The sequence below is a fragment of the Trachinotus anak genome, unplaced genomic scaffold, assembly GCF_046630095.1.
Source record: "Trachinotus anak isolate AG129_WGS33_773 ecotype Australia unplaced genomic scaffold, CSIRO_AGI_Tana_v1 ptg000003l, whole genome shotgun sequence".
Classification (NCBI taxonomy): Eukaryota; Metazoa; Chordata; class Actinopteri; order Carangiformes; family Carangidae; genus Trachinotus; species Trachinotus anak.
This window is the reverse complement of record NW_027273854.1, coordinates 22567156-22588652: the sequence shown is the minus strand read 5'-3', so window position 1 is coordinate 22588652 and position 21497 is coordinate 22567156. Positions and strand designations below refer to the sequence as shown.

Below are 21497 nucleotides of genomic sequence, written 5' to 3'. Positions count from 1 at the left end.
TTGCTCTTTTGTGGTTCTTCTGTCTTTCACTGACAACCCTCAGCAAAATGGTAAAGGTGAGAGAAACAGTTCATATGCGCGCAGGTGTTGCCGCTGGTTTTACGCACGAACCGTAGGAGGTTTTCTCAAGGTGAGTTAAAGCTGGCAGTCAACCACAAATATACATCACGCCATAAACAACACTGTGTGAGAGTGGCCTGCCTCAGACAGACTCACTCACGGGGAGACAAGAGTCCAGCAGGCAGAAATTGTTTCTTACGGTGCGTCAAACACACAGCAGGTGAAGCAGAGCTGGTTCGTACTGTGCGTTAAACAGCCAACAGGTGAGGGAGAGCCTCTTTCGTCCGGTGCGTAAAACAGGTCACAGGTCAGGGAAAGTCCCTCGTACGGTGTCTACTGCAGCCAACAGGTGAGACAGAGGTGGTGCGTAAAACAAACAATAAGTGACGATGAAATTGTTTCTCTCGGTTCGTAGTTCAACAGTTGAACGGGAGCCTGGTTCGGTGCGTAAAACAGACAACAGGTGGGGGAGAGTCTGGTTCGTACATTGCAAACGCAGCCTCAGCAACAGGTGAGGGAGGTGCCTGGCTAACACTGCCAATGATTGGCCGATAAAATGAATGAACTCCTCCCTCTACCTTTTAAATTACAGAGACTGGACTGATCCTTCACTCTGACACTCAGTCCTGAAGAGGGAAACACTTGAACCACTGCAGCCACCTGGTGCATCATGGGAAATCAGATGTTTACTCTCCTCTGCTGGAAGCGGCAGCCTCCACCTGCTTCACACGATGAAAAACAGACACTATGAATTTCACGATTTATGAAAAAATAAAAATATTTTTGTATATCTTTAAATCCGTTGGTGTGAAAAATGAACCTTTTCTAATAAAAAAACATAAATTAAAAAAAGCAATAATCTACTGAAACATTGCTGTGTTGTCATTCTTTTATTTTCAGAGATCTACAACATCATATTATCATCAGAGTTTCACGAATTTCAAGAATTAAAAATAACAAAACCACCATCAAGTTCAGTGAGAAGTTTGTGCTTTGGTGTCTGTACATGTGATTATTTCTTCACACAACAACGATATTTGGTCAAATGAAATGTGGGACGAGAGAAAGACAGATGAGGAAAGTCAGAGAGTAAAACAAGTTGATATCTAAGACAACATAAAGTCAGAGATCACTTTCTGTCCCACAGCGTCATCGACATCAGGACGTGGAGAGAGAGAGTTTCTTTTCTCTGCTTTATCTTCATTCCTGATCACATCCGCTGCGCCATCATTTGGAAAGTACACATCTCCAGCTGCTTCTATATGAATCTGTTCCATCAGCAGCTCGGTCAGTGAGTGTGTTTGTTGTGTGTCGCTCTCACACAGTGTTGTGTGTATCGACTCATGTATGTTGTGTTTCAGTTTCAGCTCCAACTCACCTCCAGAAAACCTCCCATGGTCCGTGCGTAAAACCAGCGGGAACGCCTGCTGAACCGTGTTTGTGCTTTGTGTTTGTTTGTCATTATTAAAGTTGTGGATCTAACTTCATCTGCTTTATAACATTTTGAAGTGGGAATAGTTTTGTAAAAGTCTGACCTATAAATTCCAACATGTGTAATAACGAGTTGATGTGTTTTCATGATTACGCGCCTGTCTCGGGGTGAGGACCCAAATAAAGTTGACCTTGTTAATAAAGTTTGAATCCAAATATCAACCTGTTACTGCTTCATGTTTTCTTTGTTATTCACCATTGTGCTGAAGGTTGTCAGAGGAAAATGAAAGAAAGACAAAACAATATTTCAGTAAATTATTGTTGTTTCATTTGTTACAAGTTGTGATGATTTGACTTTCACACCAACACATTCACAAACACACACAAAAAGTTTGATACAAACAGATTGAATATGACGTACAACTCTGTAAATAAAATAATGACAACACTGCAAAGTTTCAATAAATAATGTTTTTTTTATTTTTTATATAGGAGAATAAGAAAAGGTTCATTTTTCACACCAACGGATTAAAACATACAAAAACATTTGGTTTTCTTTTTTCATAAATCATGGAATTCATAGTGTCTCTCGTTCATCGTGTGAATCAGGTGGAGGCTGCTGCTTCCAGCAGAGGAGAATAAACCCAAACGCTGTGACCACTTGACTTTCCCATGATGCACCACCACTGCGCGGTCTGTGCGTTTTGTTCTTGTTGTCGAGGTGGTGGCTGCCGTGTTTCTCTCGGGCTCCTCCTCTTCAGGACTGCGGCTGCGTTTCCATGTGAGAGGTGAGACAGAGCTGCCTCAGTCCGCACAGAGCAGCATGTCTCTGTCATCACTCTCTGCTACTCTGCTGCGTTCATGGTCAGTATTATTCTCAGCAGTCCAGTGATGGAAATCACAGCCAATCTCTGTTGGCCGTAGAGAAGCACAACATCCAGCTGATCAGTGTCCAGTTGTACTTCAAACCGAGAGAACAAGTTGCGGAGAAACAGCAGAGTCTGTGAAACAATCGTTGTTCCAAAAGCTTCCATAGTGATTCTGGTCATAAATTCAAACTTGATCCAAAACCCGGAGTCAAAGACCTGTTTGACTCTGAGTAAATGGCTGCTCTCATCCTCTTTACATTAGCTACATTTGCGGTTTAAAATCCCGGTTTTTCCGCCCACGCATCTTGTCCCGAGATTTGAGCCCGGAGTCCCGGAGAAAAAGACCTGTTTGACTCTGAGTAAATGGCTGCTCTCATCCGCTTTACATTAACTACATTTGCGGTTTACAATCCCGATCATTTTTCCGCCCACGCATCTTGTCCCGAGATTTGAGCCGGACAAGTTTTCTCGCTAGTCTCGATTATTTCCTACAATCTTTACAGATTAAGACTTTCAGTCTGCTGCTGGTTCTCTGTCCCGGAGACAAAGACCGGTTTGACTCTGAGTAAATGGCTGCTCGGCTCAGCTTTACATGAGGTACATTTCGATGAGCCTACAATCTCGATCATCACCTCGACACAGGCGCGTAATCATGAAAACACATCAACTCGTTATTACACATGTTGGAATTTAAAGGTCAGACTTTTACCAAACTATTCCCACTTCAAAATGATAGAAAGCAGATGAAGTTAGATCCACAACTTTAATAATGACAAACTAAAACACATGGGCACAGGTGTTCCTGCTGGTTTTACGCACGGACCGTGGGAGGTTTTCTGGAGGAGAACTAGACGTGGAACTTACTAACTCACGGCAGCTGCACTTCCCGGCACCGGGATGCCAGTGACCTCTTCGCCTCTTTCGCCTCTCATCGACATTTTCTGTACATGAGGAACTGAACTGATCGTTGTTCCAAAATTGTAGGAAATAATCAAGACTGAAAACCGAGATTTGAGCCGAAAAAACTTTCCCGGCTCAAATCTCGGGACAAGATGCGTGGGCGTAAAACTCGGGATTGTAAACCGTCTGTGTAGCCGTAACCGTAAATGTAGCTAATGTAAAGCGGATGAGAGCAGCCATTTACTCAGAGTCAAACAGGTCTTTTTCTCCGGGACTCCGGGCTCAAATCTCGGGACAAGATGCGTGGGCGGAAAAACCGGGATTTTAAACCGCAAATGTAGCTAATGTAAAGAGGATGAGAGCAGCCATTTACTCAGAGTCAAACAGGTCTTTGACTCCGGGTTTTGGATCAAGTTTGAATTTATGACCAGAATCACTATGGAAGCTTTTGGAACAACGATTGTTTCACAGACTCTGCTGTTTCTCCGCAACTTGTTCTCTCGGTTTGAAGTACAACTGGACACTGATCAGCTGGATGTTGTGCTTCTCTACGGCCAACAGAGATTGGCTGTGATTTCCATCACTGGACTGCTGAGAATAATACTGACCATGAACGCAGCAGAGTAGCAGAGAGTGATGACAGAGACATGCTGCTCTGTGCGGACTGAGGCAGCTCTGTCTCACCTCTCACATGGAGACGCAGCCGCAGTCCCGAAGAGGAGGAGCCCGAGAGAAACACTGCAGCCACCACCTCGACAACAAGAACAAAACGCACAGACTGTGGCGGTGCATCATGGGAAAGTCAAGTGGTCACAGCGGTTGGGTTTATTCTCCTCTGCTGGAAGCAGCAGCCTCCACCTGATTCCTGAGCTCCTCCCAGTTTACCTGTTGACTGGAAATGACGTAAGGCAGGAAGTCCATATAGGGACAGCAAAGACTGTAAAAAGCCCAGGTTGTTGAGCAACAGTCCGCAGTCCTCACCTGTCTGGAGACACTGCGTCACTTCGATCAAGAATCCAACCACAGGAGACTGGAGAGGATCCACTGAGACACAGCGGTGCAGCATTAAGCCCGGCTGGTTCATCACTGCGGCTCAGACTCCCTGATTGGCCCGTGGGCCTCAACCACAGGACTGCAGCAGCAGCAGATGATCCTCTATGAATTCCTGCAACATTTCCAAGAGCTGATGACAACATGTCCCTGATTCTGCCTCACCTCACTGGAGTAGCAGCAGTCAGGAGCACAAATTAAAATGGATGGGAACGGGACAGAATCATTTCATTGTTGAAATAATTCTTGTATTTTTACATTTTTATCATCTTTACTGTTAACTGCTGCTTGGCTTCTGCAAGAATTAAATAAAGAACATCATCTGTGTTTAAAGTGGAGGTTTCACAGCTTTATTGTGTCGAGTGTAAATGTTTCTGTAAAGAGACACAGGCCTCTCCTCAGTGATGTAAAAGTATAGACTGTGTGTGACTAGATCAGGTCCACAGAGGAAGCCTCTGGTTGGTCGGTCTAGACTCTGAAATGAACATTTCCCTGACAGCAAACGTTTGTTTGCAGCTTCACTAATATCCAGTAACTCTACATGTGTTACAGGTTAGAAGGGAGCTGTGTTTTCTCTGAGTCACATCAGTCCAGTGTGAATGTTAGTGATGAGTCTCCTTCTTCTCAGTTTGTGCGTTTGTGTGATTAGATCCTGTTCAGGTGTTAAATCAGACTGACTCACCTTTTCCACCTCACTGTGAGGGCTGGGCAGGACTCCTGTGCTGAGTGGAGACACACACACAGCTGATGTTAAAACTCATGGAAATTCATGTGGATGAAGCTGAGACCAAGACACACACAACCAACTTATACAGCTGCTGCTGTCATTGATTTACTTGTGTTAATAACTATGAAGAACAAATGAATGAAATCTTGCTCTTTTGTGGTTCTTCTGTCTTTCACTGACAACCCTCAGCAAAATGGTAAAGGTGAGAGAAACAGTTCATATGCGCGCAGGTGTTGCCGCTGGTTTTACGCACGAACCGTAGGAGGTTTTCTCAAGGTGAGTTAAAGCTGGCAGTCAACCACAAATATACATCACGCCATAAACAACACTGTGTGAGAGTGGCCTGCCTCAGACAGACTCACTCACGGGGAGACAAGAGTCCAGCAGGCAGAAATTGTTTCTTACGGTGCGTCAAACACACAGCAGGTGAAGCAGAGCTGGTTCGTACTGTGCGTTAAACAGCCAACAGGTGAGGGAGAGCCTCTTTCGTCCGGTGCGTAAAACAGGTCACAGGTCAGGGAAAGTCCCTCGTACGGTGTCTACTGCAGCCAACAGGTGAGACAGAGGTGGTGCGTAAAACACCGAAAAGGTGAGAGAGAGAGTTTGTTCGTGTGGTGCGTAAAACAAACAATAAGTGACGATGAAATTGTTTCTCTCGGTTCGTAGTTCAACAGTTGAACGGGAGCCTGGTTCGGTGCGTAAAACAGACAACAGGTGGGGGAGAGTCTGGTTCGTACATTGCAAACGCAGCCTCAGCAACAGGTGAGGGAGGTGCCTGGCTAACACTGCCAATGATTGGCCGATAAAATGAATGAACTCCTCCCTCTACCTTTTAAATTACAGAGACTGGACTGATCCTTCACTCTGACACTCAGTCCTGAAGAGGGAAACACTTGAACCACTGCAGCCACCTGGTGCATCATGGGAAATCAGATGTTTACTCTCCTCTGCTGGAAGCGGCAGCCTCCACCTGCTTCACACGATGAAAAACAGACACTATGAATTTCACGATTTATGAAAAAATAAAAATATTTTTGTATATCTTTAAATCCGTTGGTGTGAGAAATGAACCTTTTCTAATAAAAAAACATAAATTAAAAAAAGCAATAATCTACTGAAACATTGCTGTGTTGTCATTCTTTTATTTTCAGAGATCTACAACATCATATTATCATCAGAGTTTCACGAATTTCAAGAATTAAAAATAACAAAACCACCATCAAGTTCAGTGAGAAGTTTGTGCTTTGGTGTCTGTACATGTGATTATTTCTTCACACAACAACGATATTTGGTCAAATGAAATGTGGGACGAGAGAAAGACAGATGAGGAAAGTCAGAGAGTAAAACAAGTTGATATCTAAGACAACATAAAGTCAGAGATCACTTTCTGTCCCACAGCGTCATCGACATCAGGACGTGGAGAGAGAGAGTTTCTTTTCTCTGCTTTATCTTCATTCCTGATCACATCCGCTGCGCCATCATTTGGAAAGTACACATCTCCAGCTGCTTCTATATGAATCTGTTCCATCAGCAGCTCGGTCAGTGAGTGTGTTTGTTGTGTGTCGCTCTCACACAGTGTTGTGTGTATCGACTCATGTATGTTGTGTTTCAGTTTCAGCTCCAACTCACCTCCAGAAAACCTCCCATGGTCCGTGCGTAAAACCAGCGGGAACGCCTGCTGAACCGTGTTTGTGCTTTGTGTTTGTTTGTCATTGTTAAAGTTGTGGATCTAACTTCATCTGCTTTATAGCATTTTGAAGTGGGAATAGTTTTGTAAAAGTCTGACCTATAAATTCCAACATGTGTAATAACGAGTTGATGTGTTTTCATGATTACGCGCCTGTCTCGGGGTGAGGACCCAAATAAAGTTGACCTTGTTAATAAAGTTTGAATCCAAATATCAACCTGTTACTGCTTCATGTTTTCTTTGTTATTCACCATTGTGCTGAAGGTTGTCAGAGGAAAATGAAAGAAAGACAAAACAATATTTCAGTAAATTATTGTTGTTTCATTTGTTACAAGTTGTGATGATTTGACTTTCACACCAACACATTCACAAACACACACAAAAAGTTTGATACAAACAGATTGAATATGACGTACAACTCTGTAAATAAAATAATGACAACACTGCAAAGTTTCAATAAATAATGTTTTTTTTATTTTTTATATAGGAGAATAAGAAAAGGTTCATTTTTCACACCAACGGATTAAAACATACAAAAACATTTGGTTTTCTTTTTTCATAAATCATGGAATTCATAGTTTCTCTCGTTCATCGTGTGAATTAGGTGGAGGCTGCTGCTTCCAGCAGAGGAGAATAAACCCAACGCTGTGACCACTTGACTTTCCCATGATGCACCACCACTGCGCGGTCTGTGCGTTTTGTTCTTGTTGTCGAGGTGGTGGCTGCCGTGTTTCTCTCGGGCTCCTCCTCTTCAGGACTGCGGCTGCGTTTCCATGTGAGAGGTGAGACAGAGCTGCCTCAGTCCGCACAGAGCAACATGTCTCTGTCATCACTCTCTGCTACTCTGCTGCGTTCATGGTCAGTATTATTCTCAGCAGTCCAGTGATGGAAATCACAGCCAATCTCTGTTGGCCGTAGAGAAGCACAACATCCAGCTGATCAGTGTCCAGTTGTACTTCAAACCGAGAGAACAAGTTGCGGAGAAACAGCAGAGTCTGTGAAACAATCGTTGTTCCAAAAGCTTCCATAGTGATTCTGGTCATAAATTCAAACTTGATCCAAAACCCGGAGTCAAAGACCTGTTTGACTCTGAGTAAATGGCTGCTCTCATCCTCTTTACATTAGCTACATTTACGGTTTACAATCCCGGTTTTTCCGCCCACGCATCTTGTCCCGAGATTTGAGCCCGGAGTCCCGGAGAAAAAGACCTGTTTGACTCTGAGTAAATGGCTGCTCTCATCCGCTTTACATTAACTACATTTGCGGTTTAGCTGTTTACATCAGCAGCACCTCCAGAAAACCTCCCATGGTCCGTGCGTAAAACCAGCGGGAACGCCTGCTGAACTGTGTTTGTGCTTTGTGTTTGTTTGTCATTATTAAAGTTGTGGATCTAACTTCATCTGCTTTATAACATTTTGAAGTGGGAATAGTTTTGTAAAAGTCTGACCTATAAATTCCAACATGTGTAATAACGAGTTGATGTGTTTTCATGATTACGCGCCTGTCTCGGGGTGAGGACCCAAATAAAGTTGACCTTGTTAATAAAGTTTGAATCCAAATATCAACCTGTTACTGCTTCATGTTTTCTTTGTTATTCACCATTGTGCTGAAGGTTGTCAGAGGAAAATGAAAGAAAGACAAAACAATATTTCAGTAAATTGTTGTTATTTCATTTGTTACAAATTGTGATGATTTGACTTTCACACCAACACATTCACAAACAAACACACACATGTAGATTCATGTCAGATCACACAGATCTCCTGTTGTTATGAAGAAGTTCATGGTTTCTCTCTGGGCCCACAGAGCTACAGTGGGTGTGGGGAATAAAATAAATGAATCAATAAAAACAAGCCAGTTTATGTCCTGCACACTCTGCATGATCCTCTAGTAACTATAGAGGACAGTTTGAGAGACAGTTTGTCTCCATGTTGTCCTCTCAGCTGCTTCTGTGGACCGAGACACAGTAACAGAGGTCTGAGTGACAGTGGATGAACTGTATGGACACTTCAGCAGTGCTTATACACCACTGATTGATTTCCTCTGATGTGGACGTGAGTGTTTTTCTGCCTTTTTGTGTCGGTTCAGTCATCAGTTGTCATTACTGATGATGGAAATATGGAAGATTTCTTATGAAGACTTGAGACTTGTCTTAGACTCGTCTTAAAGGACCTGACTTGAGCTTCTGAGAGACTTCAGATCTGAGTTGGACTCGCTCTAAAAGACAGAAACCTGATTTAGTTTGGGCCTTTTCAGACCACAGTTTTACAGCATATATACACTGACACCATGTTGACACTCGGAGCTGCTTCCTCACACACTGACATGATGACATCACAGTGACGTTCTAGAAGGGTCACTGTGAAGTCAGAGCTCCTGTAGAACAGATCACAGTTCATCAAACCAGCAGACAGAAGCTCTTTACTCTCAGTCCAAGTTCCACTTCGACAAGACTCATCAAGATGTTTCGCCTGTTTTCCTGTAGCGGAAAGGTTTGTTTTATAGATGCACCACACATTCTCTGTCATTTCTCTGCTGTGGATTCCACCCTGTGGACGGTAAAAGGTGGAACTGTGTCCACTTCACAGTTCACAGTGTTTAGGAGAAACTGTCTGTGAAGCCACTTTATATCAGCTGTGAAGATACATCATGTTTCCAGTCATTTTCATCTCATTTATTTCCCTTTCTCTCTACAGAAATCAACAGCTGTTATCCAACTGGTGGCAGATGAGAGGTAAGAAAGTTCATAACTATTGTCAGACTGTTTTCCTGACTATTTCTTCATCTCCATGTTCAGGTCCATCAGCTTCCTTATTCACTCTGGGGGGTGATTTTGTATTGTTTGTATAGGAACAATAATAATCTGTTCATGATTTCTCATGAGCTTCAGTAAACAACAGGAAAACCAACTGTGTTTCTCTTCTTCACCAGTGTCGGCGCCACCGACGCTCCGGCTGTCACCAAGAAGAAAGAAGACACGACCCCTTGGATATATCGACTCTTCGGTCGCCCCTTGGTGTGTTTGACAGTGTCATGGCTTCATATTAAACACATCTAAGCATTTTTTAAGAATCATATTTGAACTTGTTGTAAATATTATCAATGATATTTGACACCGTTTATTCTAATTATTGCTTCTTTTTGTTTTTGCTTTCTTCCACACAGAAAAAGAAAAATCAAGATAAAAAAGAGAAGCAAAGGTAAAGACACATGAGATTTAATCCTTCAGCCTCTTTGTTAGCTGGGACTTTAAGTGTCTCAGAGAATCTGATGAGTTTGTGGAATTCAAACTTTTATCCTGTTAGTGTTAATAGGCTGTATTTGCTCTTTACTAGTGACTAGAAGCTGATTAAAATCTTTAAGTTTTCTTTCCAGCAAATCAGTGAGTTCCCAATGAGATAACAGATGTTCCTCTTTGTCACCAGCGTCTCCACCTCCGATGACAAAACCCCGAAGAAGACCGTGAAGAAGCCTCGGTGGTGGCATTTTTGGAAGGTACGTATGTTTGACACAAAGTGCAGCTCTCAGTGTCAACCAGATATTTCATAATTGATGAGCGTTTCTTTGTATGATTTAACCTCAGTATTCCTTTACCCCAACAGAAGAGATGTAAGGTTGCACCCTCCCCAGAAGAACAGCCCCCGAAGGAGGAGTGCCACTCCACCCCTCAGCGCGACAAGGTGGTGGAGCTTAAAGACCAAAGTCAGAAGGAAGAACGGCCAAAAGACGACAGCGTTCCCGGAGACCAGCCCAAGAAGAAGAAGAAAGAAGTTCCTGTGACCAACAACAAGACCCTCAGACAACAGCAGCTCCACTGTCTTGGGTAAGAACATCTGCATATCCACACACACCAGAAAAAAGGCTGAGGAGACAAGAATCAAAGAGACAAACAGCTGCAGGGAGAAAATGACTTGTTCTGTTTGTGTGTCAGGTTCCCCAACCCAGCACAGTTCTGCTACATCAACTCCTGCCTGCAGAGCCTCCTGACACTGGAGGACTTCGTCAGAGACATCAGCCAACAGGAGCAGGTTTGGAGTCTGATCCCCGAAGCTGCAATCATGAGGTACAGCACCCCTCAGACACAAGCACTCATTTCATCCTTCACTTGTATCCTGAACACCACAATGTTTCATATCACAGACAGAGTCTCTAACCACCCCTCCCTCCCTCTCCCTCTCTCTCTCTCTCCAGATCATTAGCAGACATCAGTGGGTCTCACTTCTCCGCTGATGTTCGTCACAAAACCCGTCTTCTATACACGTTCAAGAAGGCGGTTTCTCTGTGGAATCCAGAATTTGAAGACCTCCACCAGAAAGTGAGTAAGCAGGTTTTAAGGTTTGTGTTTTCACAGCTTCCTGATAGTTTCTCCTCTGTGCTTAAACCTCTCTGTGCAACTGTGTGCTTGTATAACTACAGGACGCTCACGAGTTCCTCACCTCCGTGCTACAACAGGTGAGCTGCTTGGGCCTACAGCTGCAGGTGCTGGCTCCCAGCATAGACAGGACCTACAGCTGTCCGGTGGAGGATCACCTGGTGTTCAAGATGCTAAACACCAGGAAGTGCAAGAGGTAAAGCCACACAGTTACACACCTTCAGCTTCACAGCAGAGAAGTCAAGTGTTGAACACTACACGGTAGCCTCATCGTCACCTCTGCAGCTGTATTACAACTGTATTATCTGTTCAATGTGTAGTTGCCATGCAGAATCCAGCAGAGAGGAGGATTTCACAAACCTCTCCCTGCACCTGGTACCTGGAGCTGACACGGTACAGCGACTGCTGGAAGGTTACCTGATGGTAAGAAACACCTGTCTTCATTCATTCACATCACACCCTCTGATATCATGTGATGATATGACGCACAAAACTCTGACACACTTCAATCACACCATCACTACCTGTGTCAGTGTGTGTGTGGATGTGTAGCTGTTTGTCGTCGTGCATGTAGAAGAAGTGACAGCATGTTGGTTTTGTGTTGTTCTGCAGGAGACGGAGTTGGAGTACACCTGCGAGTGCGGAGCAACCGTGTCAGGCCAGCGCTCCTCATTTATCAATCTGCCAAGGTGAGAGACATCAGATCCATCACACATGAACAACCTCCTGACCACAGTGCACAGTGATGATACTGGTTCACCCACTGGTATCAAACTGGCCTCCACTGACTCTAAGGACAAATTGTGAAGTATTGATTAGGAAAAATACCAATTGTAAGAATTTGTAATGCCACATTTCATCTTCTCCTCTGTCCCCTGCTGCTCATATCTTTCATTTCTGTCTACAGAGTGCTGGTCTTACACCTGAAGCGCTTCAGGTTTACTCCAACTCTCCAGCTGATGAAAGACCACAACCCCGTCGTCCTCTCCAGAGAGCTGGTGGTGCCCTCCAACCAGGTAAAGAAAAACTCAGAGACTTGATAACAAACAAAATCACCAGACTGGGGCTGATAGAAGTAGATGTTTGGACTGTGTGTAGACTAACTCTGATCCACTGTGTTCCCTCTCAGGGTGGTGGCTGCTACAGTTTGGTTAGCACCATCAGCCATATCGGCGCCACAGCAACGAGAGGTAAGATGATCCATGATTCTCCTTAAAGTCACACTGAGTCTAAGTGACAATGATGTTCACTGGTCAGACGACCTTCATAACATCCAACACAGCCCATATAACACTTCTTCTGCTCCTGCTAGGACACTACATCTGCGACGGGGTGGATCCAGATGTGGGCCAGATAGACCCGACCGACCGCTGGTTCACCTACAACGATGCAGCGGTAACTGAAACCAGCGGCGCCTCCGTGTGTGACCGGCGACGAAGAACTGCCTACATCCTGTTCTACAGAAGACAAGTAAGAGGAGAGCTCTGCCACATGTGCACTGAAGTCAGACATCATGGAGATGATGTGGCAGAGAGAGACTCAGCACCAACACTGCTCTTCTTTACACTTCACACTAATTACAGCTGAGAAAACATAGAAAAACACCTGGATTTATTCTCAGTTCTAGACGGCAGGACGCTCCTGAAGAAGCCTGAGTGGAAACCGTCAGCAGGCACCTGGCTCCTGAAGACAGCAAGTCCAGAGGAACGACCACGGGACGAGGCATCAAAAGGTAAGTACCCCCCCCCCCCGGTTTCATTCTCTTTTTCTTTCTCTTTCAGTGAAGAGTGAGGCTGAGCAGGAGATGCAGACATCGTACCAGCACATCCAGAAGAAGATGGATAAAGACCACAGCCTGGGGCGGATGGATCAGGAGCAGAGGAGGACCAGAAGGAGCGCCAGCCCTCAGGAGGAAGGGCCCCCCCACCCAGAGAGCCCGGTTCCTCCCAAGGTTTCTTCCTCTTAAAGGGAGTTTTTCCTTGCCACAGTCGCCACAAATTGTACTTTAGTTTCAGGTAGACGGCTTGCTCTCTGGGGAATTAACACTGTAAATATTTCTCAGTTAGATAAATAAAAATAAGCAATAAGCGGGCAGCACGGTGGTGCAGTGCTTAGTGCTGTGGCCTCACAGCAAGAAGGTCCTGGGTTCGACTCCCTGGGGCCTTTCTGTGTGGAGTTTGCATGTTCTCCCTGTGTCTGCGTGGGTTCCCTCCGGGTTCTCCGGCTTCCTCCCACAGTCCAAAGACATGAACGTTAGGTTAATTGGTGACTCTAAATTGCCCCTAAGTGTGAATGTAAAGGAAGAGAAAGAATATTTTTCTGTATGTATTGATGAAATATTAATTTGTTAAAAATAAAAGTAAATTAAAAATAGACATAAAGTATTTGTTGTCTTTTTTCAGCAGCATGATCTCAAATGTTCTTTTACATTGTAGTTTGTGTTTGTTTAATTTCAGTGTGTGCTTTGGTGTCTGTACAAAAAAAAAACAAAAAAAACAAAACAAAACAATATTTGGTCAAATAAAATGTGGGATGAGAGAAAGACAGATGAGGAAGTGTAAAAAAAGTTGATATTTAAAGCGACATAAAGTCAGAGATCACTTTCTGTTCCACAGCATCATCGACATCAGGACGTGGAGAGAGAGTTTCTTTTCTCTGCTTTATCTTCATTCCTGATCACATCAGGAGTGTGTCTGTTGTTTGTCGCTCTCACACAGTGTTGTGTATCAAATATGTTGTGTTTGAGTTTCAGCTTTTATTTACCTCCAGAAAACTTCCCATGGTCCATATGTAAAACCAGCAGGGACAACTACTGAACCGTTTTTAGAGCTTTGTTTTTATTAAAGTTGCGTATCTAAATTCATCTACTTCATATCACTTTAAAGTGGGAATGGTTTTGTAAAAGTCTGATCTATAAATTCTAAGAAGTGTAGTAATGTGTTCATGTGTTTTCATAATTACACCTGTCTTGAGGTGAGGACCCAAACAACTTTGACCTTGTTAATAAAGTTTAAATGAACATTTTAAAATATTTGTGCTTGATGTTTTGTTTTTTATTCACCACTGTGTTGATGCTTTTCAGAGGAAAACTAAAGAATGACAAAACATTAATATTGTTACTGTTCATCTATGTTATATTCTTGACACAAACAGCTTTAAAAACATAACACAAAGATTCACTTTTATTTTTTCTTCATCCACGAAATGCAAAGTTAACTCATTCATCTTGTTATCACAGCAAGACTAACTTTTGCATGGTAAATGATAACAACCAGTCTTTCTTCTTCTCAAAGTTCAGGTGTACAGTTAGTTTGTAGTTTGATGAGCAGTTCATGTTCTGAGTGTTTGGTAACACAAGCTGAAGGGAATAACAGCCCTGCTACAGCAACAGAAAGCCTGTCAGAGCTGCTGCTGCAGCTGGTGTCAAATGATGTCAGTCAACTTTGATCTGGTCTGACAGTGAAGGGTCAGTCCAGCCTCTGTAATATTATAGATATGGGTATTGTAAAGTTCATTCATGTTACTGGTCAATCTTTGGTGGCAGAGTGTGAATTGTACAATGTCAGTCAGAGGGAGCCCAGTACGGTGCCAGCGTGTGCTGTGGTGAAGTCAAGTGTTACAGATTATCTTGATTGTTTAAGATGTCAAATCAATATAGTGGAGTACAAAGTGCAATATTTACCTCTGAAATGTAGTGGAGTGAGAGTATGAAGCAGTGTAAAATGGAAAATACTCAAATTAAGTACAAGTGAATTCAAATTCAAAAGTACAATACTTAGAGTACATGTACTGAAGTACTTTCCACCCCTGCTAATACAATTACTACCAAACCAGCCTTATCAATATGGTAAAAGATGAACTGAACCAGCTCAGCCACACAAAAGAGTATTAAAATGGAATAAAGTCTATACTGATGTCAAAATGTATCTACAACTATTCCTCCATCGTTTCACTGCTCACAACCGAGTCCTAGTGTTTGCTAAAATTAGATCATATATAAGATTTTATATTGATAATGAAATTCAAGCCCATATTGGAAATGAAGGTTCATGCTATTAGCTACCTAACATGAGTTAGCTAAAGTGTAACTTCAGCAAAAGTGAGGAACTAGCTAACGTTAGCGTCCATCCGTAGATACTTGACACAGTCTAATTCATGAACTCAGAAGGTAAGAAAGTGAAGTGAATTATTATTCTCAAAGTGCTGCGTATGGAGTCGTGTTGTGGTCCAGTTTCAGCTCTAACTCGCCTCCAGAAAACCTCCCACAGTCCGTACGGAAACCAGCGGGAACACCTGTGCACATATGCCGAAGCGTTTTTAGAGCTTTGTGTTTGTTTGTTTGTCGTTATTCAAGTTGTGTATCTAACTTCATCTACTTTATATCATTTTGAAGTGGGAATGGTTTTGTAAAAGTCAAAACTCTGACCTATAAGTGCCAAGATGTTTGGTAACAGTATTATGAATGTGTGCTGCAAATGTTGCTATCGCTAACAGGTTCACTAGCATTGCTGCGGAGCATCTCACGGTAATGTTAGCGTTGTGCGTTGGGCTAATGGTTGTGGCTGGTTTGTTTTTGTTGAATCTTTCTCAGCTTTGTTTTTTGTTGTGTATTCAGTGGTTGCTTTCACTGGACTTGGACTGGAGCCGTGTTTAACACACAGGTTTAACATGAAGCTGTTCACTGCAGCGTCCGACTGAAGAACTCGCTTCTTGATAAAAGCTTGAAAACACTTCACATCCAGTCACGTCCGTTATCAGAAATGACACAACAAGCTCATGGGTCAGATTAGGATTTCCCAAAAGGCCCTACTTCCTACTTTTGAGAAGAAATTCACCAAATTAAATAAGTGTGAGGTAGAAATAACATTTAGCTTGAATGAAACATGTAGTTTCAGGAAGATGAAATCAACAAAACTATAAAAGACTTTGACTCAAAACCACCAGTGTGATGAGTCTCTAACAGCTGCTTCAAATCCCAGTCAACTCAGTCTCTTTACCAAACAAAGCAGCAGCTCTGTGAACATCAGTCGCTTTCTTTAATGTTGTGATACAGACATGAACCGGACCCGGGAACAAACCCGTCCTGTCATTAACTTACTGTAGATGTGGGACACAAGTGAAGAAACTACAGTGAAGTGAATTAGTATATTTTTGAACATGGTGTGCACTTGTTTATTTAATCTTCATAACTTCGTTATTTGGAACTGAATCAGGATCGGTGAAGCTAACTCTCAGTAAAACTGGGCAGGGGACTAAAATGTTATTGAAGGTTATCATGGGTCTGTGGTTACATGTGAAATGATCCATTTTTAACCGCATCTGTCGGTTCTCCCGGTGAGCGGCCGCTGCTCGGTGGACCGGTTTCGCTGAGCTCATCTCGGGCTCCGGGAGACTCAGCTCCGCCTGTGTCTGCAGTGTTACTGCGGACCTGCGGTGTCCTGGTCCCGTCACTCACTGACAGCGGAGCTCAGATGAAAATGCTTCAGCGTCTGTCAGGGTCGACTTGTTCTACATCCGGGGCTCAGAGAAATGAGCCTGAGCCTGCGGTCCCGGTACATTACCGCTGAGTGAGTGTCGGCTCCTGAGGATCAGGACACATGACGAGTGTCTGTTTGGTGGCGAGCGGGAGACTGAGGCAGCCGTGAGGGAGTCACCTGGTTCACTCAGGGACCGGTCAGCAGCAGCCAGTCTGGAGGCTCTGCTGATGCAGCTCATGCAGTGGCCTCGTTTGGTTATGATATCGTCATAAAATATGTCCTGAGATGTGCTTTCATTTCAACAAACTGTTTGCTTTAGGTTGATTGAGTACAGTCACTAAAACATTGACACGTGGTGTCTGCAGAAGTGGCAGCCAGTGTTTACAGCTGCAGAAGAGGGATTTTATCAGTAGCTGAAACTACACTGCCTGGCCAAAAGAAAGTCGCCACCAAAAAAAAAAAAAGGTCACACACTCTAATATTTCGTTGGACCACCTTTAGCTTTGATCACGGCACAGATTTGCTGTGGCATTGTTACGATAAGCTTCTGCAATGTCACAAGATTTATTTCCATCCAGTGTTGCATTAGTTTCTCACCAAGGTCTTGTATTGATGATGGTAGAGTCTGACCGCTGCGCAAAGCCTTCTCCAGCACATCCCAAAGATTCTCAATGGGGTTAAGGTCTGGACTCTGTGGTGGCCAATCCATGTGTGAAAGTGATGTCTCATGCTCCCTGAACCACTGTTTCACAATTTGAGCAGGATGAATCCTGGCATTGTCATCTTGGAATATGCCCGTGCCATCAGGGAAGAAAAAATCCATGGATGGAATAACCTGGTCATTCAGTATATTCAGGTAGTCAGCTGACCTCATTCTTTGAGCACATACTGTTGCTGAACCTAGACCTGACCAACTGCAGCAACCCCAGATCATAGCACTGCCCCCACAGGCTTGTACAGTAGGCACTCGGCATGATGGGTGCATCACTTCATCTGCCTCTCTTCTTACCCTGATGCGCCCATCACTCTGGAACAGGGTAAATCTGGACTCATCAGACCACATGACTTTCTTCCATTGCTCCAGAGTCCAATCTTTATGCTCCAGAGCAAATTGAAGCTTTTTTTCCGGGTTAGCCTCACTGATTAGTGGTTTTCTTAAGGCTACACAGCTGTTCAGTCCCAATCCCTTGAGTTCCCTTCGCATTGTGAGTGTGGAAATGCTCTTACTTCCACTATTAAACATAGCCCTGAGTTCTACTGTTGTTTTTCTTCAATTTGATTTCACCAAACGTTTAAGTGATCACCGATCACAATCAAGCAGGATTTTTTTCCGGCCACATTTCTTCCTCGAAGACGATACTTCGAAGACTACTTCTTGACCCAATTTTAGTAGTTTCTGCAATCTCCTTAGATGTTTTCTCTGCTTGATGCATGCCAATGATTTGACCCTTCTCAAACAGACTAACATCTTTTCCACGACCACAGGATGTGTCTTTCGACATGGTTGATTAAGAAATGAGAAGCAACTCATTGCACCAGTTGGGGTTAAATAACTTGTTGCCAGCTGAAAGATAATCGCCCATGCAGTAATTATCCAATAGGAGGCTCGTACCTATTTGCTTAGTTAAATCCTGGTGGCAACTTTTTTTGTGGCCAGGCAGTGTATCTACATCTTTACTTTAGTTTTCACTGTGAATGTCAGAAACTTGTCTCAATAATATCTCACAGAACTTTTTTAAAATCATGACTAAACTAGTGCATCACCATTTGAAACATGTTTGTATTCATAGTTCAATATTTTTATTCAACCATTCAATAATAATAATAATGATAGACCCTATTTGTCAGATACCTGATGAGAAAATACTGGACAACCCTCTCACTCAGATTCAGTAAAAACTGAACATTTTAATCCTCATGAAGGAGGACTTTACTGCTTTAGTTTTATTTGGAGCTGTACCTAATAAATTGGCAAGTGAGTGTAGATGAATTTAATCGCTGTGTGTCACTGCAGCCCTTCGCCTGAACTGCAGAATCAGTATTTGTAACAAAGAACTTGAATTAAAACTTTTCATTTCTTTATTTCATCAGTAATATGCAGTTAATATAATCATTGGAAAATTTTTGCATCACTAAGGAAAATATTAGAAGTGATTTAGAATTGAATTAGAAACGATTTACGGGCTGTAACAACAGTCTGTCACATTAGTTTAAGCCTTTTTGTCACTTACATATGGAAACAGAAAATATACAATGTTCAGCTTTTTCTGCTTGTTCTGCCATAATGTTGAAGTTTGCCTGTTTCTTACATAAACAGACAAAAGATGCCTGTTTTTATTCTTGTGGAGTTATTCCAGCCATCTGACAACGTTAGAAATATCACATAGTGGAATTGATTGTATGATAATTACACAGTATAAATACATAAGATAGAAATGCATGTAATTTTACTTAAATTCTGGGATTATCTGTCTTATAAAACGTAATGTAATTCATGATTACAGACCTGCTTAATGCTGATTGTGTTCTTTGTAAGCTGTAGACACATTTTATGAGTTACCTGCATAAAGCTCATGTAAGTATTTTCTTTTGAAGAAGACATCGCTTCAGCCACAACAGCCATGAGGAAGAGGAGAGCGACCTGGTTGTCCAGACTCCGAGGTTTCAGGTGCAGGGGGACGGACGTCACAGAGGCTCTCTGCTGTCAGCTGGAGGCTCGCTCCAACCAGGTGGAGAACCGGTCCATGTGCCACTACGCCCAGCTCACCGAGGCAGCAGAACAAGGAGACAGCAAAGCCCACCCTTGATGAGACAGCCGAGTGACACTGAGCTCCACCACAACAGCGACCTGACCGGCCAGCAGGGAGGGAAACACGAGACGGGCCGAGTCAAGCTGGTCAGAGCTTTGAATATGAAACAGTGACATAAAGCACTTTCAACCAGTCCTTGTTGTCAGCATGTCCCAGCACCTGACCAGTGTGTCCTCTGTTATTTGTAGGAGCAGAGTGTGTGTTGTGTTTGCCTTGTCCAGCAGGTGTGATTTGACCACAGCTGAGACCACACCTTGCCATTGCCTCTGCCTCATCACCTGTGGTGCCGGTAATATTTTGCTCTTCGGGTTTTTTAACAGTTTTTTTGGTTCTGGTTGTTCACTGCAACATTTCTGTGTTTTGGTTTTTGCTCAAATGGCCTCAGTGTATTTGAAGAACTCTGATTGTCACCTGTTTGCTTCTGTCCTTGTTCCTCGTGTGATCATACATTTGATTTCAATGTGTTTTATGGAGAATTAGCTTTAAGTATCACAGGATCATACATGTAGTTTCACATGCAGTTCTTTTGTTTCAGGCTTGAGATTCAACCACAATATAATGTGACTCAGTATCATTTAGTGCCAACTTCATCTCATGATTCTGCTTTGGGATAATTCAGCTCATTTTTTATTTTTTCAAAACAAACAGTCATATGTAGAAATGAGGTGATAGTAACATGTATAAAACTAGGTGCAAACATTTGATTGTTTTTCTGGAGACTGTATTTTTTGAGCACATTTAGCCAATTACAGTGCATTCAGGAAGTTTTCAGACCCATTGAGGTTTTTAATCAATCTACACTCAACATCCCATAATGAAAAACTGAAACATCCCATTGACACGAGTATTCAGACCCTCTGTTACGACACTTTACTTTTAGCTCAGCTGCCTCCCATTTCTCTTGATCATCTCTGAGTTGTTTCTACATCCTGATTGGATTCGATTGATTTACCTGAGGTTAATCTGTCTATATAAGGTCTCACAGGTGAGAGTGCAGATCTGAACAAAAACCAAGCCACAAGGAGGAAGGAGCTGCCCACAGAGGTCCGAACCAGGACTGTAGAAGTTTATTCCATCTCCACACAGGACGTCTGTGAAGCTCAGTCAGAATGACCTTTCTTACATTTCATGGAACAATGATGGAGGCCACTGTGCTGTGGGGATCAATCAAGATGTAGAAACATCTCAGAGATGAGCAACAGAAATGAGAGGAACCTCAACAACATCTTTTTTATTTGAGCACGACGCTGCAACATAACAAAATGTGACATAATTGAAGGGTCTGAACACTTTCTAAACACACTATGTCCATCAACCACAATTGTACAATTGTTTTGCCCCAGTTTGCACCGTGGAGCTGCACAAATCCACTGAAGTTCACTGTTGCTCAGTTAGAGTCAGTTTAGTTCGGACCACTCACAGGTTTCTAGGCCTGTGGCAGCATTGAAGCGAGCTCTGTCTGTCTTTGTTAATGTACTTTTTAAGTAGCAGTTGTAGGAATTTGTCAAAGGTCCGTTCCCTGCATTTGACTTTTGTTTTCAGCTCAGTAAATATGTATAAGAGCAAAGTCAGTAGTAAAGTGTTTGAAGTGTTTTTATTAATACGGCCTCTCATTTGACTTCTGGTGTAAAAGTGACCAGAATGTTATCAGCTGCGCTGTGACACTGTTTTTCCATTGTTCATTTATATACAAAATAAATTAGCTTAAGTTTGTATTTGTCTTTATCTGTTTACTGGCTGCTAAAACAAAAGATGTGCAGCACAGTAATTCCTTGCTACACTCACCTAAATCATTACTTTTTGTTATTGAAGGGTTTCACGTTAAAGCACACCAGACAGAAACATTCTCCTATATTTACTCCTCACATTTAAGTATTAGTGGCTAAAGTTAACGAGACATTTGATTTCCTCATGACGTATACGTGACGTAACTAGAAATTCTAGAAATGTGTGCGACTACTGTTTGATTCAGCAGCAGTCGGATCATCTGCCAAAGAAGTTGAATGCTGATCATTCAGAACTCCTGATCTTAAAATCAGACGGGGGTCGTCTTCTGAGAACACTGACTGAGCTGAAGATTTATCTATGAAGCAAAATCTACAGAAATAATTTGC

At 42.8% G+C, this 21497-nt stretch overlaps 1 protein-coding gene across 1 annotated transcript; it reads left to right on the top strand.

The window, feature by feature from the left end:
- Nucleotides 1–5230: 5230 nt before the first annotated feature.
- LOC139609237 (ubiquitin carboxyl-terminal hydrolase 37-like) lies at nt 5231–13455 on the top strand. The gene is made up of 15 exons (XM_071463551.1): nt 5231–5239; nt 9421–9458; nt 9656–9740; nt 9890–9924; nt 10150–10219; nt 10327–10547; nt 10656–10787; nt 10916–11039; nt 11141–11292; nt 11417–11519; nt 11709–11785; nt 12004–12112; nt 12226–12286; nt 12409–12566; nt 12718–13455. Exons 1-15 carry the CDS (start codon nt 5231–5233, stop codon nt 12721–12723), a joined length of 1380 nt encoding a protein of 459 aa, XP_071319652.1. The 3' UTR covers nt 12724–13455.
- Nucleotides 13456–21497: the final 8042 nt, after the last annotated feature.